At 37.7% G+C, this 15,051-nt stretch overlaps 1 protein-coding gene across 3 annotated transcripts in view; it reads left to right on the forward strand.

The window, feature by feature from the left end:
- The window catches only part of ELF1 (E74 like ETS transcription factor 1), a 117,802-nt gene extending 104,556 nt beyond the window's left edge, over positions 1-13,246 (forward strand). For all 3 annotated transcript variants that reach the window (XM_088842789.1, XM_055426016.2, XM_055426017.2), the window contains exons 6-9: positions 1,289-1,372; positions 2,135-2,327; positions 3,449-3,892; positions 11,215-13,246. In XM_088842789.1, coding sequence (XP_088698915.1) covers positions 1,289-1,372; positions 2,135-2,327; positions 3,449-3,892; positions 11,215-11,809 — 1,316 coding nt within the window. In that variant the 3' untranslated portion in view covers positions 11,810-13,246. The remainder of the gene's footprint in view (positions 1-1,288; positions 1,373-2,134; positions 2,328-3,448; positions 3,893-11,214) is intronic.
- Positions 13,247-15,051: the final 1,805 nt, after the last annotated feature.

A 15,051-nucleotide genomic window follows, 5' to 3' on the forward strand; every position in this document is an offset into this window, starting at 1 on the left:
TTGGCCACCTGGTGTGAAGAACTGACTCATTGGATAAGACCCTGATGCTGGGAAAGATTGAAGGCAGGAAGAGAAGCGGATGACAGAGGATGAGATGGTTGGATGGCATCAACGACTAGATGGACATGAGTTTGAGCAAGCTGCGGGAGTTGGTGATGGACAGAGAGGCCTTGCATGCTGCAGTCCGTGGGGTTGCAAAGCGTCAGACACGACTGAGCAACTGAACTTGTCTTGTGTTGCTACTAACCTTGTGACTTTAGCCTTAAAGAATTCTTCTTTCTTAAGTTACTGCCGTAAATTACCTCAGCATTTGCCCTTGTGATCTAGATCAGAGAGAGTCAAAGTCAAGAACGTCGTGGTTAGCAGTACTAACTGAAGTCTCCATTTATGCTCAGTCTCCGTTGTCTCTCTCATGCCAGGTGGTGGTCTGTTCAGATAGCATCATTGCCCCAACCTAAGTCATAGGCAGCATTGCTGCCAGGCTGTGGCTCTAGATAAGGGGCGAAGAGATAAAAAACACGGCTTTAGAATAGTTGGTTGACCCAGACTAAGGCTGAACAAAATACACTTTTGACTCTGACTTGTCTGGGGCTGGGTGATGGATAACCATAAAGTTTGTTTGCTGTAAATTGAAAGAAATATAGAATAAGATGTTTAAAAATACACAAGAAAATAAAAATTGAGTATGTGGTTCACAAAAATGTAACCTCAATTTTACCTTATTTTTTATATCTAGAAGTTTTGGGTAGTTTCCAGTATTTGCGAACCAACCAAGAGGCAGACAGACATATATGGCTTAATTTTGGAGCCCAAGTTTTATCAATATCAGTAATGTTCATCCAAATTTTAAGAATTGTCACCTGAAAGATAAAATTAAAGTTTCAGCTTAATCTCATTTTTACAAATGAGCCAAAGTATTGTTTTCTACATAAAAGTGTCTGTGATCTAACCTATGTTATTGTTAAATTTTTACTGAAGTTATTTTCCTTTCAATAAGTAGTATTTAGGAAACCAATATGTGTTCCATGTATAAAATACCTGGCACTTGAAATTGAGGATAAATGACCAAAAAAAGCTTTTATAAACAGCTAAATTGGAGAAGGCAATGGCAACCCACTCCAGTACTCTTGCCTGGAAAATCCCATGGAGAGAGGAGCCTGTTGGGCTGCCATCTATGGGGTCACACAGAGTCGGACACGACTGAAGTGACTTAGCAGCAAACAGCTAAATTATCCATTCTCTCTCACTTTTGAGGGCAAATATTTATGTAGAGCCATTGTGATTTCAGGGAGAAAAACTAAACCACCACGTCCAGATTCCCCAGCCACTACACCAAACATATCTGTGAAGAAGAAAAACAAAGATGGGAAGGGTAAGTACTACTACTGTAATTTCCTTATAATAGTTATAGGTCAAGTAACATTCAGATTGCTCTAAAATATCTGCATACTGTAAGTAGAAACCACTGATAATATCTGCATACTGTAAGTAGCAACCACCAGGTTTTATTGAAATGGATCTTATTGCTGCCACCTGCCACATGCACAGTTACCACTTTCTGTAGCAACACTGGTAATAATGTAGCACAAGAAATCCATTAGGAGATTTTCACTTCCCTGTCAAAATAGTCCATCCTTTCATTTAATAATGAGTCTCTTGGAAGAATTCAGCCACATTACGTTTTCAGTTCATAGACACTTTATTATGTTGTCCTGGAGTTTTAATATTTTCATAACTGCTTTCCAAATTTGAAGAAAATTGTTAAGGCTAATCTGCTGGCTCTTGATATAAAAAGAACAACTATTGCAAGGTTTTTTACGTTTCTTTTTCCTTTTCTTCTATGTAATAATGGTTCTTAAAGAGGCTGAAAGAAAATCTCTTACAATGCTTTCTCCCTAGGTCATCACAAATCTAATTGACAGGATTGCTCTGTTCAGATAACTTATGTGGAACTAATAAAAATATCTATATTAGACTCTAGAAATTATGACCATTATATCACCAGCACTAACTGAACTATGTAATTTGTTTTATATAATTATAGATGGAACTTAATAAGACCTTTAGTTGTGTTTTATTGTGCTCTTTCAAATAAAATTTTGGTTCAGTTAAAAAGAAATCGCTTTTGTTTCAGGAAACACAATTTATCTTTGGGAGTTTTTACTGGCACTGCTTCAGGACAAAGCTACTTGTCCTAAATACATCAAATGGACCCAGCGAGAAAAGGGCATTTTTAAATTGGTAGATTCTAAAGCAGTATCCAGGTTGTGGGGGAAGCACAAAAACAAGCCTGACATGAATTATGAGACCATGGGAAGAGCTCTCAGGTACGTGAAATTTCTGTAGTTCATTGTGTGAAGAATATTGCTTCTTAAATACTAGAAAGCAGGTAAGTGCTAAAAAGTCAGAGGGTTTTCTTTAGAAATGGTGAATTTTACTATTGAAGTGCTAAAACCACACTACTTATAGATGTGAGTATTTAAATTGAAATATTATTTCAGTCTGGGAACATGTTCTCCTTCCCCCCAAATTCTTCATGCAAATAATGGATATTTTACTTATGAAGAGATCAGAAAATGTTAAACTATCATCAGGCATTGTACATTGATCACAGGCTCATATGTTTTGAGCCATTAAACTTAAATTCAGCACAAAATAACAAATGTTGGTAATGCAGGTACTTAATAAGGGGGTGCATTTTTAAGCATGAACCTCAGGTATGATACATTATGTTGGAATAAATTGATGCTTCAAGAATAATGTTAACCATTGTGAAAATGTTGAACAGAGATGCCTCTTAAACCCACTTTTAGTTTTTCTTTGATCATGTCATTTAGTCGTCAAGATCTGGATATGTTTGAAAAAAACTTAATGGAAACATCCAGATCTGATAACTTGATAACTTTTTAAAACCAGAACTATTTACTTATAGTTTGCATTTTATTTTTTAGCTCACAGTTTTTAGGTTCTTGATTTAATTAGAATCACTGACAAGACTTGAATCACATCTATTTGTACATCACTAAGTTTTATATAGAAAATTGTTTCAGATTAATGAATCGACTTTGAAACAGGTAGGGACATTATAGTAAGCTGCTGCTGCTGCTGCTGAGTCACTTCAGTCGTGTCCGACTCTGTGTGACCCCCTAGACGGAAGCCCACCAGGCTCCCCCGTCCCTGGGATTCTCCAGGCAAGAACACTGGAGTGGGTTGCCATTTCCTTCTCCAATGTGTGAAAGTGAAAAGTGAAAGTGAAGTCGCTCAGTCGTGTCCGACCCTTAGTAAGCTATGGAAGAAAAAATTCCCTTCATTTAGAAATTCTTTTCTCACTTGTTTGTTTCCAACTTTAAACTCTTGTTTATGATTACAAAAGTTTTACTGTGTTGAATATTATTTTAGTTTATGTTTAACCGAATACAATATTGATAAAATTGTCTGTTTCAAATAGGTACTATTACCAAAGGGGTATTCTGGCAAAAGTAGAAGGTCAGCGCTTGGTGTATCAGTTTAAGGATATGCCAAAAGACCTTATTTATATAGATGATGAAGATCCAAGTTGCAGCATAGAGTCTTCAGATCCATCACTGTCATCAACAGCCACTTCGAGTAGGAACCCAGCAAGTCGATCGAGAGCATCTTCAAGTCCAGGAATAAAAGGAGGAGCCACTACAGTTCTGAAACCAGGGAATTCGAAAGCTGCGAAACCCAAAGATCCCATGGAACCTGTGCAGCCGTCCGAGGCTCTGAGGACAGTACAGTCCACACAGACTCCGTATCCTACCCAGCTCTTCAGGACTATTCATGTGGTGCAGCCGGTACAGGCTGTTCCAGAAGCAGAAGCAGCCAGCAGCATGCCAGAGGAGACATTAAATCCTTCCGTTCCAAGTATTAGGTGAGAAAGCTAAAGTGACCGGTGCAGATCATCATGTCGTGTTCTGACAAGAGTCATTATTGGTTAAATGTGGCGGGATTCAGAAGTGAAAATAAAAATGATACAGATTTCAAGCTAGAACTTTTGGTCTACAGATTGTTTCAGCAGCAAGGCATCAGTCCTCTGATTTTATCAGTGATTTGTTATTTTTAAACTTTGACAGCACTTGATGTGATTCTACCAATTTGAATCAGTCCTATATAGCTTTGTATAACTGATTGATCCATATAAGAAGAGATCCACATACAAAAGTCCAGGGAATGGTTTCAGATCTTTTTGAGGACAAAGTTAGAAGCTGTGAAAATTTAAGATAAATTTACGTATAATGACCCTTTCGGATGCATTGAGTTCTAAGAAATTCACATTATTCCTTGGGAAGATAACCATCTTCTCAGATAGTATCCAGAATAGTCAAACAGGTTGGCAGGCCAGGAATCAAAGGTCCTCTTTTTCAGGTTTGTAGAGTGGCAAAGTTGGAGGAATAGTTTTTTGGTTTAATCAAATCAAATCTGCCTCATAACCCCAGAGGCGACATATCTTAACAAAGTCTAACAAAAACTTACACTTTTTTTTTTTTGCAGAAACTTGTGACTGGTTTTGACTAATTTAGAATGGGGAAAAAGGAGGAAGGCAGAAAATCAGGTGGACATTTTCAGGGTTCTGTTTTTTAGTTGCTACTGCTGTGAATTTCCAGAAAATGAATTATAAGAGCCTTTCCAAATCCAATAAATATGATTCTTTTGATTATTTTCATTAGCTGACTCCTGTCTTACAGTTGTATATTCTCGAGTATAAATGCTGGATTTTTATTCAGTTGAAGTAAGCATTACCTAGAATCAAACAGACCTATTAGACCGTTCAGTCTTCCTTGTACGCACCATTAAACTTTTGACAAGTTTAAGAGAATTGAATTATCTTAAATTATTGACGTGTGAGGAGCGTAGGTCACATTGTTCCTATCTTAATTAGACAAGTACTTATTTAACTACGTTTTCCTTTTAATATTTTATTTTTCTCTAAGTTCTGTTGGTTACTTCCGATGACTGAATATCTAATTGGCATTATGTGGCTCCTCCCATTGGTTTCTAGGCTCTTTGTCACTCTTCGTTGTCACTGTGTTTATCTGTGTTGGTAAGAAACATGCAGATCTCTGGGACTCCCTTCCTGGATGGATTCAGTTGGTTTCTTGTTTTTAGCATCTCTGACCACCAAAGGTTCCTTTTTAGACCTTGAGAATAAAAACAAACCAGAAGAAAAATGACAGTAACAAAAACACACAGCTGTAGCTCTGAAAGATAATAAATTATGGTATTATATTGGATACTTTATTACTGTGAATGTCAGTTTCTGAATAAGACTCAATGCCAGGTATTAAAGGGTTGTAATTAAAAAACTTCCTTCCTGTGATTTTCAAGCTGTCTTTGGTATACCTTTCAGAATCTTCATTTTTACATTCTCTGAGAGTTCCATGGGCTTCCCTTGTGGCTCAGAAGGTAAAAAAGAGCTCTGTGGACTCTCTGCTTGATTCCTCCTTCTCCTATTTTTTTCTTTTCCAACCTCTGTGTTATCGATGCCTCTTATTATGTGATGTTTCTGACTGGAGCCATCCTTTGTTTAATGGGTCAAGAGTCAGCATTTGTGGTGTTGCCTTCTTGCAGCTTTTGTTAGGTCTGTTTTGCATACAGAGTGTTGTCCAGTATCCATAGCTTCTACTGCCAGCTCTTGCTCTGCTCAGAATTCCTTCCAGCTGAAGCTGACTGCTTGCCTGTACCATGTTCTGGTAGATAATCCAGGTTTTCAGGTAACTTTAATGCCTGTCTCCTGCTATCCATTTAAATCTGTAGAAGCTACCTTCTATCCACTATCCTTTTTCCAGCACATAACATAGTCTGACACAGAACACTCCTTCATATTCATAGAATTTGTTTGGAAGTAGTATATGTGACTATTCTTTATCTCCTTTTAGAATAATGAGTTCTCTAAGTGGACTACTTATAAAATGAACAAATACAAAATTTAACTCTTCAAACTTTAAAACACAATTTTTTATTCTTTTTTTTTTTTGACTGTGACTTGTGACTCACAGGAGGGATCTTAGTTCCCTGACCAGGGATTGAACTAGGCCCATGGCAGTGGAAGTGTCAAGAACTAACCACTGGACCACCAGAGAATTTCCAAAACACAACTTCTTGTAGAAATTATCATGTGTTTATATGACTATCTGTGTATCTACATTCATTTTTCTAATTGGGGTATAGTTGCTTTACAGTGTGGTGTTGGTTTCTGTTGTACAGCAAAGTGAATCAGTTATAGCCACATACATTCTTAATCATTTGATTTTAAAACGATTCTCCTCTCATTTGGTTGCATTTTATTTTCCTCCCTCAAGTCCTACTTATTTTCACTGTAATTATGCCAACATTTAACTGTAGAAATTTCAAAATACGGAAGGGTTGAAATAGTACATTGAACACCTGTTTGCCATCCAGCTGGATTTACAATTGATATTTGGTTTTTTTTGCCTTATTTGCTTTCTCTCAATATTTATTTGTACCCTTTTTTGTTTGTTTGGGTATTTGTCAAGTCACTTGACATCACCATGACATTTCACCCCTAAATATTTCAGTGTACAACTCTTTAAGAATAGAGACATCCAAAGTAACCATATTATCACTCCTAAGAAAAGTTACAGAAATTTGGTTAGATTCTTGAAAGAATCTTGGCTAGAATCTAGAAAGATTCTTGACTAGTTTTTTAAAAAAACCAAAGACCTTTGAAATATTTTTTTTTCTGTAGTTGAGAGAAGGTATAATACTTAACAACTTAAATTTAGATTAATTATTAAATTAATGTAACAGGAACTGATAACTTTCAAAGCACTCTATATTTCATATATTTTACATATATTAGAGAATCCTTATTGCACAGTGAGGTATAGGTAATATTCAGTATTCCTATTTTACAATTGAGGAAACCGATGCAAAGAGGCCAAGGAGCCTGGTCACAGGTGGAGATGGTGGTGGAGATAGTGTTTTAACGCAAGCAGTTTAGTTTAAAGCAGTGAACTTAATGATCTGACACACTCTCAGTTAATTCACTCAATCACAAGAATGATCACTGTTTTACAAAGAAGCAGCAACATATTTTTTCTCCAGTTTTTGCTTTGCTCATTTCTTTTTATCTCATACAATTGCACATAGAATTATCCCTCAGTATCCTCAGGGGATTATTTCCAGAACTCCCTTCAGATTCCAAAATCTGAGGGTGCCCCTTATGTAAAATGGCTAATATTAACATGTAACCTCCTTATATCCTTCCATATACTTTAAATCATCTCTGGATTATTTATAATACCTAATGCAGTATAAATGCTGTGTAAGTAGTTGCCAGCATGTGGCAGATCATTCAAGCTTTGTGATTTGGAACTTTCTGGAATTTTGGGGGAGGTGAGGCTGGATATTTTCACCTGGGGATATCCAGACTCACCTGGATGTCTCTGGGGGAGGTTGATGTAATCAGTGGAGGTGGAGCCATGAGTATGGAAGGCCAACTGTGCCTATGTTGAAACTGATTAAACCTTTCTTAATTGATTTATGGTATATGTGTTTAGGTTTACAAATCTTAACTTTGGCTTCACAAAAATAAACCTCTAGTAAAGAATTTTCCTAAAATTGTCCCTTGGTAAACTTGGAAGTCCATATACCTACCAAGTATAACTTGTTTCTCTACATTGTTTTTCCAAGCACTAAGTTAGTCTTGCTGCTGCTGCTAAGTTGCTTCAGTCGTGTCCGACTCTGTGTGACCCCATAGACGGCAGCCCACCAGGCTCCCCCATCCCTGGGATTCTCCAGGCAAGAACACTGGAGTGGGTTGCCATTTCCTTCTCCAATGCGTGAAAGTGAAAAGGGAAAGGGAAGTCGCTCAATCATGTCCGACTCTTAGCGACCCATGGACTGCAGCTTACCAGGCTCTGCCGCCCATGGGACTTTCCAGGCAAGAGTACTGGAGTCGGTTGCCATTGCCTTCTCTGGGTCTTTTAAATAAATTAGCCTCTAAAAATATCAATAAATAATGTATCAGTTCAGTTCAGTTCAGTCACTCAGTCGTGTCCGACTCTCCGCGACCCCATGAATCACAGCACACCAGGCCTCCCTGTCCATCACCAACTCCCGGAGGTCACTCAAACTCATGTCCACAGAGTCGGTGATGCCATCCAGCCATCTCATTCTCCGTCGTCCCCTTCTCTTTCCGCCCCCAACCTTTCCCAGCATCAGAGTCTTTTCCAGTGAGTCAACTCGTCGCATGAGGTGGCCAAAGTATTGCAGTTTCAGCTTAAAAGCAATATAATGGAGTAGGAAGAATTGGCATAAAATTCTTGCCCTACAACCCTTGTCAATTATTATATATGACATTGGATTACATTAACTAACTATTCTGTTTCCTCATCTATAAAATAAAGATGATGTTATTTAACTCGACAAGTGGTTGTAACAATTAAATGACACTTCCTGACAGCTGAGTAGATATTCAGCAAAAGCCAAATATTATATTGTGTATCTTTCTTAGCTTCGGAATGTTTGAAGAATTTAAAATAACCAATATTGTACCGTTTGGTTACAAACAGCTTGGGCTTTTTAGAAGTAGTTAACTGTAATGTAACCTTTGTTGTGCAATACAATTATAACCAGACACAACTAACAGTTTAATAATTAACTAAGAAAAAAATTGTTTTAATTCCTGTGGTTGGGAAAAGGCTGGATAATATTTAATCCTTTAAATCTCTGAATTTTTTATTAGTGAAAATTTATTGTTTTATAATTTGTTCAAATAGCCAGTATATTTACATTGCAGGTATTTTAAGTCAGTATATATATTTTCTGGCAGATGGCAGTCAGATGCCCAGGAAAGGGCCATCCTTTTCTGACTTCAATAAAAGGCATTGAATGTCTCGTGGTAGCCCTCATTAGCAACATGGAACTTTTCCAAGTACATTATTGCTTATGCCACACCTGAGAGAGGGAAAAAGAAAGGGGTGTGTGGGTGTATTAGAGTTGTAATTCCCTACTGTTTAAAAATCTAATAGTAAGTATCCCTCTTTACTTGAAGTTATTCAGGACTTAAGTGACAATATGTTGTAATGGTTAAGCACATAGGCTCTGTAGTTGACTGATCCCTTTTCTTATCTAACTGCTCACCTTATGTGAGCTGTTCAGCTTCTTTCTGCATTAATTTTTTTCATGTGGAAAGTTGTGATAATAATACTTATTGGGTGGCCAGGCTATACATATTTATAGATACATTCGGTATGCTTTATATGTACCAAATTCTATTTTATCTGTATGTACAGATACATGAGCTCTTGGCATGCGAAGTTCTTGGATCTTTATTATTTAAAAAATGGTATCAGTCTGTAAGGTCAGCTACCATTTGCAGGCTTAGATTCTACCCAGCATATCTTGATTTTAGGCAGGCAGGAAAAAAGGGACGTACAGTGTATTTTGGAAAAGTGCCCTAGTTCCCAAAGTTATTCTATATCCTTCCAACTGATCACTGCCTGCCCAATAGTATTAGTATGCCTGTTCTTTACTCCTAGCCGTCCCCTGCCAACCTAGTAAATCTTCATTACCTGACTCATATTCTCTTCTAGCAATGTCCTTCAAAAGGGCTGCTGACATCCTGCCATGGACTGATTCTCACAGTGGTGACTGTGGTGACAAACTGAACTTGAGAAACAGTATCCTGCATGTGTGGGTGTGGGCTCCAGCTAGCCCTTGTCTCTCTGCTTCCTCTTAATTTCTCCTGAGTTGTACTGAGTCATCTTCCACCTTACCCATTTGGTTTCTGCTCTAGAATTTCATTTTTCACCTGAGACAGGCCACATAACTATAACTTGCTAAAATTTACCTGTGCTAGTCTCCTGGCAATAATTAACATTTCGTTTACGGGGACTAATCCGGCTCTTAGCCATTTGAAGTAGCAATCCTCTCCCTTTTGCAAAATAGCTTTATAGAATTCAGAGGAAACACAATTGAGATCCAGATGCTGAGTTTGTTCAACAACATTTGTTATGTACTGACAATAGCCATGAATATAAATTTCACAGCTGTGAACTTTTAAAAATTAGATTGACTTATAATACCATTTATGTACCTCTTTGCTTCAATAAATAGAATTAACAACTTATACAAACTGGATTTTATGTTAAAATTGTATCTTTATGATTAAAATTTGTGCAAATTACTTGAGCTGAGAAAACACACCTCTAAAACAGCCTTTGTTTATTTTTGCCAAGATTTGGCCTTACCCTTTGTTCTCTCTGCCATCCTAAAGAACCCTCATGAGTTAATTATATTCATGACTTGTTTTGTATAATATGAGCCGTGAATTATTAAAATTCTTCTAATAATTCTATCACATATACGTTTAAGGTTGAAGTATTGTTTAGTTAATTGAGTGTTTTCTCTATATAATAGAAAAGTGAAGTCGCTCAGTCGTGTCTGACTCTTTGCGACCCCATGGACTGTAGCCTGCCACGCTCCTTCATCCATGGGATCTTCCAGGCAAGAAAACTGCAGTAGGTTGCCATTTCCTTCTCCGGGGATCTTCCCGACCCAGGGATCAAACCCGGATCTCCCACATTGCAGGCAGACTCTTTACTGTCTGAGCTGAAACAGGTTGAAAACAATTATAATCATGTGAAGTTTGGTAGTTTGGTTGAACTTATAGATGACATTATCCCTCAAATATTAAAATGATAGTGAATCCAATGTTTATTTTAAAATTCCTAATTTTCGAAAATTACCTGGCAGTCCAGTGGTTAGGGCTCTGCATTTTGCCAGAGGCTGGAACTGATCCCTGGTCAGGTTACTAAGATCCCACAAACTGCATGGTACAGCAAAAAAAAAAATATATATATATATATATATATATATTCCTAATTTTCTGTCAGGCAGTTTATGTATAACTTCCTTGGGAAAGAAACATTTTGATATCCTCCTTCAACAAAAAATTGCTTCCCCATTTATGTTAATATAGTGCTTTATACAGACTTTTTTTTTCACAGATGGCATTATAGTTAATGGACTGAGAATTTTTTGTTGGCCATTTCTGTATGTGCAGTGTTTAATGCTGGGTCTGGCACAGTGTTTTTCGTTGTGTTGGAAATATCGGGAAGGAGCATTTGAAATGAATAACTCATGTTTTGTTCAAGTGACTTGTCAAGTGTTGTTTTCAACAATGTAGAATATGCTTATTTCCTCACTTTTGTTTTGTAATCTATATAGGACCATACAGACTCCAGCCCAAGTTCCCGTGGTGGTGTCTCCTGGGAATCAGCATTTGCACACGGTAACACTCCAGACAGTGCCAATCACAACAGTGATAGCCAGTGCAGATCCGTCGTCAGCCGCTGGATCTCAGAAATTCATCTTACAAGCCATCCCATCCTCACAGCCCATGACAGTCCTCAAAGAAAATGTGGTGCTCCAGTCGCAGAAGCCAGGCTCCCCTCCCTCCATCGTCCTGAGTCCTGCCCACGTGCAGCAGGTCCTCACCAGCAGTGTCCCGACCGTCTGCAACGGAACGGTCAGCGTGGCCTCCTCTCCGTCCTTCAGTGCTGCCACGCCCATGGTGACCTTTTCTCAGCACAGTTCACAGCTGGTTGCTCACCCACCTGGCACTGTCATCACTTCAGTTATCAAAGCTCAAGAAGCAAAAACTCACATACAGGAAGAAGTGAAAAAGGAGGTTGAAGAAAATGTGAAAGAAGGCACTGAAGAAACGGAGCAGCAGCTACAGCCTTATGTGATGGTGGTATCCAATGGATTTCCTTCTCAGGTAGCTATAAAAAACGAACCACTGGAACCCAGCTCCTTCTGAGGAATATGCCAAAGGAATTACAGATGGTTGTTTTTTAATTGAACGTTCTCGATTGTATGCAAACTATTGATTCTAAGATAAATCCTCCAAACGTTCCTCATTTTGCAGTTACTTGTTAAAAATTAGTAACAGTTAATTTTGACTTTGTTAGATGATGGGGGAAAACCCAGATGTTTTTGTTTGTTCTCCAAATGTTTCAGAATTCAGTTGTGAAGGAACAGGCGTTTTATACTATGAAGACATTCTTTTGAGATTTTTTTCAGTGGTTATATCATAAGCATTTTACAAGCACCATTTTAAATTTTATATTGCATTAGCTTTTCTGATTCTTTTGTAAATACAATACTTAAATGTAAGACATCAGAAAATTTATATAGGAGCTGTTTTCATTCCACTTGTATCAAAGTTTAAGTCTTGACTTTGAAATGCAAGACACCTATTTTATGCTTTATTAAAATTATGATTTCACTTAGATCGACTTTAGTTTGTTGCACTGTATGTTGAGCTGTGCCTCTGTAAAATATAACTTTAAAAACTGAAATGTGCCCATGATAGGGCTGAACCTGTTTCAGAAGCAGGGTAATAGAAAAGCATCAGCCTAAGAGTGGTTCTTCTGCTGACTAGCTGTGTAACTTTGGGCAAGCCACTTGATCTTCTGGGCCTCCTAAGAGGAATGGTGTATTGGATTAGACTCCAACTCCTATCTAGTTCCCATCTAGTTCTCCAATTTCCCATCTAGTTCTAAATTTTATGATTCTGACTCCTATGCTTTATCAATTTATCAAAGTTAGTATCAATTAAAACATTATCAGCTTATCTCTTAATGTAAATATAACTAAAATATTACAGAATATTAATGGCCCTACAAAATTCATTTTTCTATTATCTGTAAGACCTGCTATGAACCTGAATTCTTCCTGAATAGTTTGTTCATTAACTCTTTAGGCCCCTGTGCACTGTGATCCACTAGTAAACTTACGCTGCTGAGTGCTAAATGATATACTGCTATTCTGAAAGAGTCAGGGCTCTTTAAGGGCCCAGAAAGCAACCAAGCCTTGGCTAATCTGACTGAGGAGTCAGTTGCTATAAAACCGTAATTGCTTTATATTTTGGATCTTTTTTTTATTGGGAGTGGGGGAGGGGGAATTATATACAAAGATAATATACATTATATATATCCATGTTTCTAGATTACTTTTTAGATTACTTTTTCATCTGTAAATAATGTACATTTAATTTCACAAGAAAAATTGTTTCCTGCAAATTTTTTAGTATAGCAAAAAGTAATTTTTGTAGATGAAAAAATCATTATGTTTAGAGGTCTAATGTTATATGTTTTCATATTACAGAGTGAATTTGTATTTAAACAAACATTTAAATTTTGGAATCCTCTAAACATTTTTGTATCTTTAATTGGTTTATTATTAAATAAATCATGTAAAAATTCTGTGTTTTTTGTTTTCAAGCAAGTGTTTCTCAGTAGAAAATGTTACTAGTATTACAGTGTTACTAAATGTTTATATAGTAGCTTCCATTAGTCAGGTAAGACCCGCAGGATGTTATCTTCTCAGTTTTCCTTTCTACAATGCCAAATGGCGGTTTCCAGACATGACACCATGGATTACCAAGCTCCAAAAATTAGGAAATAAAATATTCCCAGCAATAATATTAGACACACTTAAAAAAACAAGTTTTCTAATTAGAAATTAGATCAGTTAATTGTTAAACTCAGAAAACACAGAAACAAAAATGTAAGAAAATGAAAATCTCAATCCAATACCTCTATACCTAGTAGTAACTTCCACTTATTCATTTCTTCATATCACTTAGTATTTTTCTGAAATATGGTTTTGAAAGGAGCATTCTTATCTCTGAAGATGGAAGCAGAGAAAAATGTGAAGGAGCAGGCCTCATTAGTTTTCTTGTTTACTACCCTTAGCTTATACCCTTCCGTGCCACTGTTTTACTACAACTTTCCATTCTTCATCAAACCTAGTATATATATGTGTACTGGGGAGATGGGTGATCAAAGTGTGTATATATATGTGTGCATATATACACTTATATTCTTTTCCATTGCACTGTGTCACAGAATATTGAAAACACTTCCCTATGCTACACATTATGGGCTGGTGTTGATCCATTCTGTAATGGGTAGTTTGCCTCTGCTAATCCCAAACTGCCAATCCTCCCCTCTCCTACTCCCCTCCCCTTGGCAACCACTGGTCTGTTTTCTATCTGTGAGTCTGTGTTTGTTCTGTAGATGTTGTTGATTTTTACCGTACTTTAGATTCAACACATAAGCGATATGATCAGGTACTGTATTTCTCTTTTTGGCTGACTTTGGTTACCATGGCAGTCTTTCAGTCCATCCATGTTGTTGCAAATAGCATTATTTCATTCTGTTGATGGCTAATATTCCACTGTATGTATGTACCACATCTTCTTTATCCCTTCATATGTTGATGGACATTTAGTCCATTCATTCTTAACCCTCTGTAGTAGTTCATTTGCCCTATTACCCTGAAATTACTGTTGCAAAGGTCACTAAATAGCCATCAGTTTCCATATTGCCAAATTCTCTGTTTTGACCTTTCCAATATTTGCTAACCCTTTAAAACTCACTGTTTCAAGTCTCTGTTTCTGTCACTTTTGTGCCGACTCTTTCCTGCCCTCTTCTTACTTTTACAGTCGTTTCTTGCGCTGCTGTTGGGCTGCTGCAGAGACTCTCTCAGAGGCCGGAGTCCTCCCACGTTTCATCTGAAGGTCACTGTTCTCCGTCTCTGTGTCTCCTGTCTTCACTTCTTCCCCCTTCAATGCATTCTTCTCCAGTGTAACAGGTGACCGTGTCAATAGATGGATAGAGACAGATATGCATTTCATTATACTTAGCAATGGCAAGCCACTCCAGTACTCTTGCCTAGAAAATCCCATGGATGGAGGAGCCCGGTAGGCCGTAGTCCGTGGGGTCACTAAGGGTCGGACATGACTGAGCGACTTCACTTTCACTTTTCACTTTCACACATAGGAGAGGGAAATGGCAACCCACTCCAGTGTTCTTGCCTGGAGAATCCCAGGGATGGGGGAGCCTGGTGGGCTTCCGTCTATGGGGTCACACAGAGTCGGACACGACTGAAGTGACTTGGCAGCAGCAGCATACTTAGCCATTCAGTGGTTCCTTACAGTCCTCAGATGGAGCTGAGGGCCTGCATGGTCTCATCTTTTTTTTCCCCTTGGTCTCA

The sequence above is a fragment of the Moschus berezovskii genome, chromosome 13 (genome assembly GCF_049115385.1).
Source record: "Moschus berezovskii isolate FMDL1 chromosome 13, NW_MosBer_1.0, whole genome shotgun sequence".
In the NCBI taxonomy this organism is placed as follows: Eukaryota; Metazoa; Chordata; class Mammalia; order Artiodactyla; family Moschidae; genus Moschus; species Moschus berezovskii.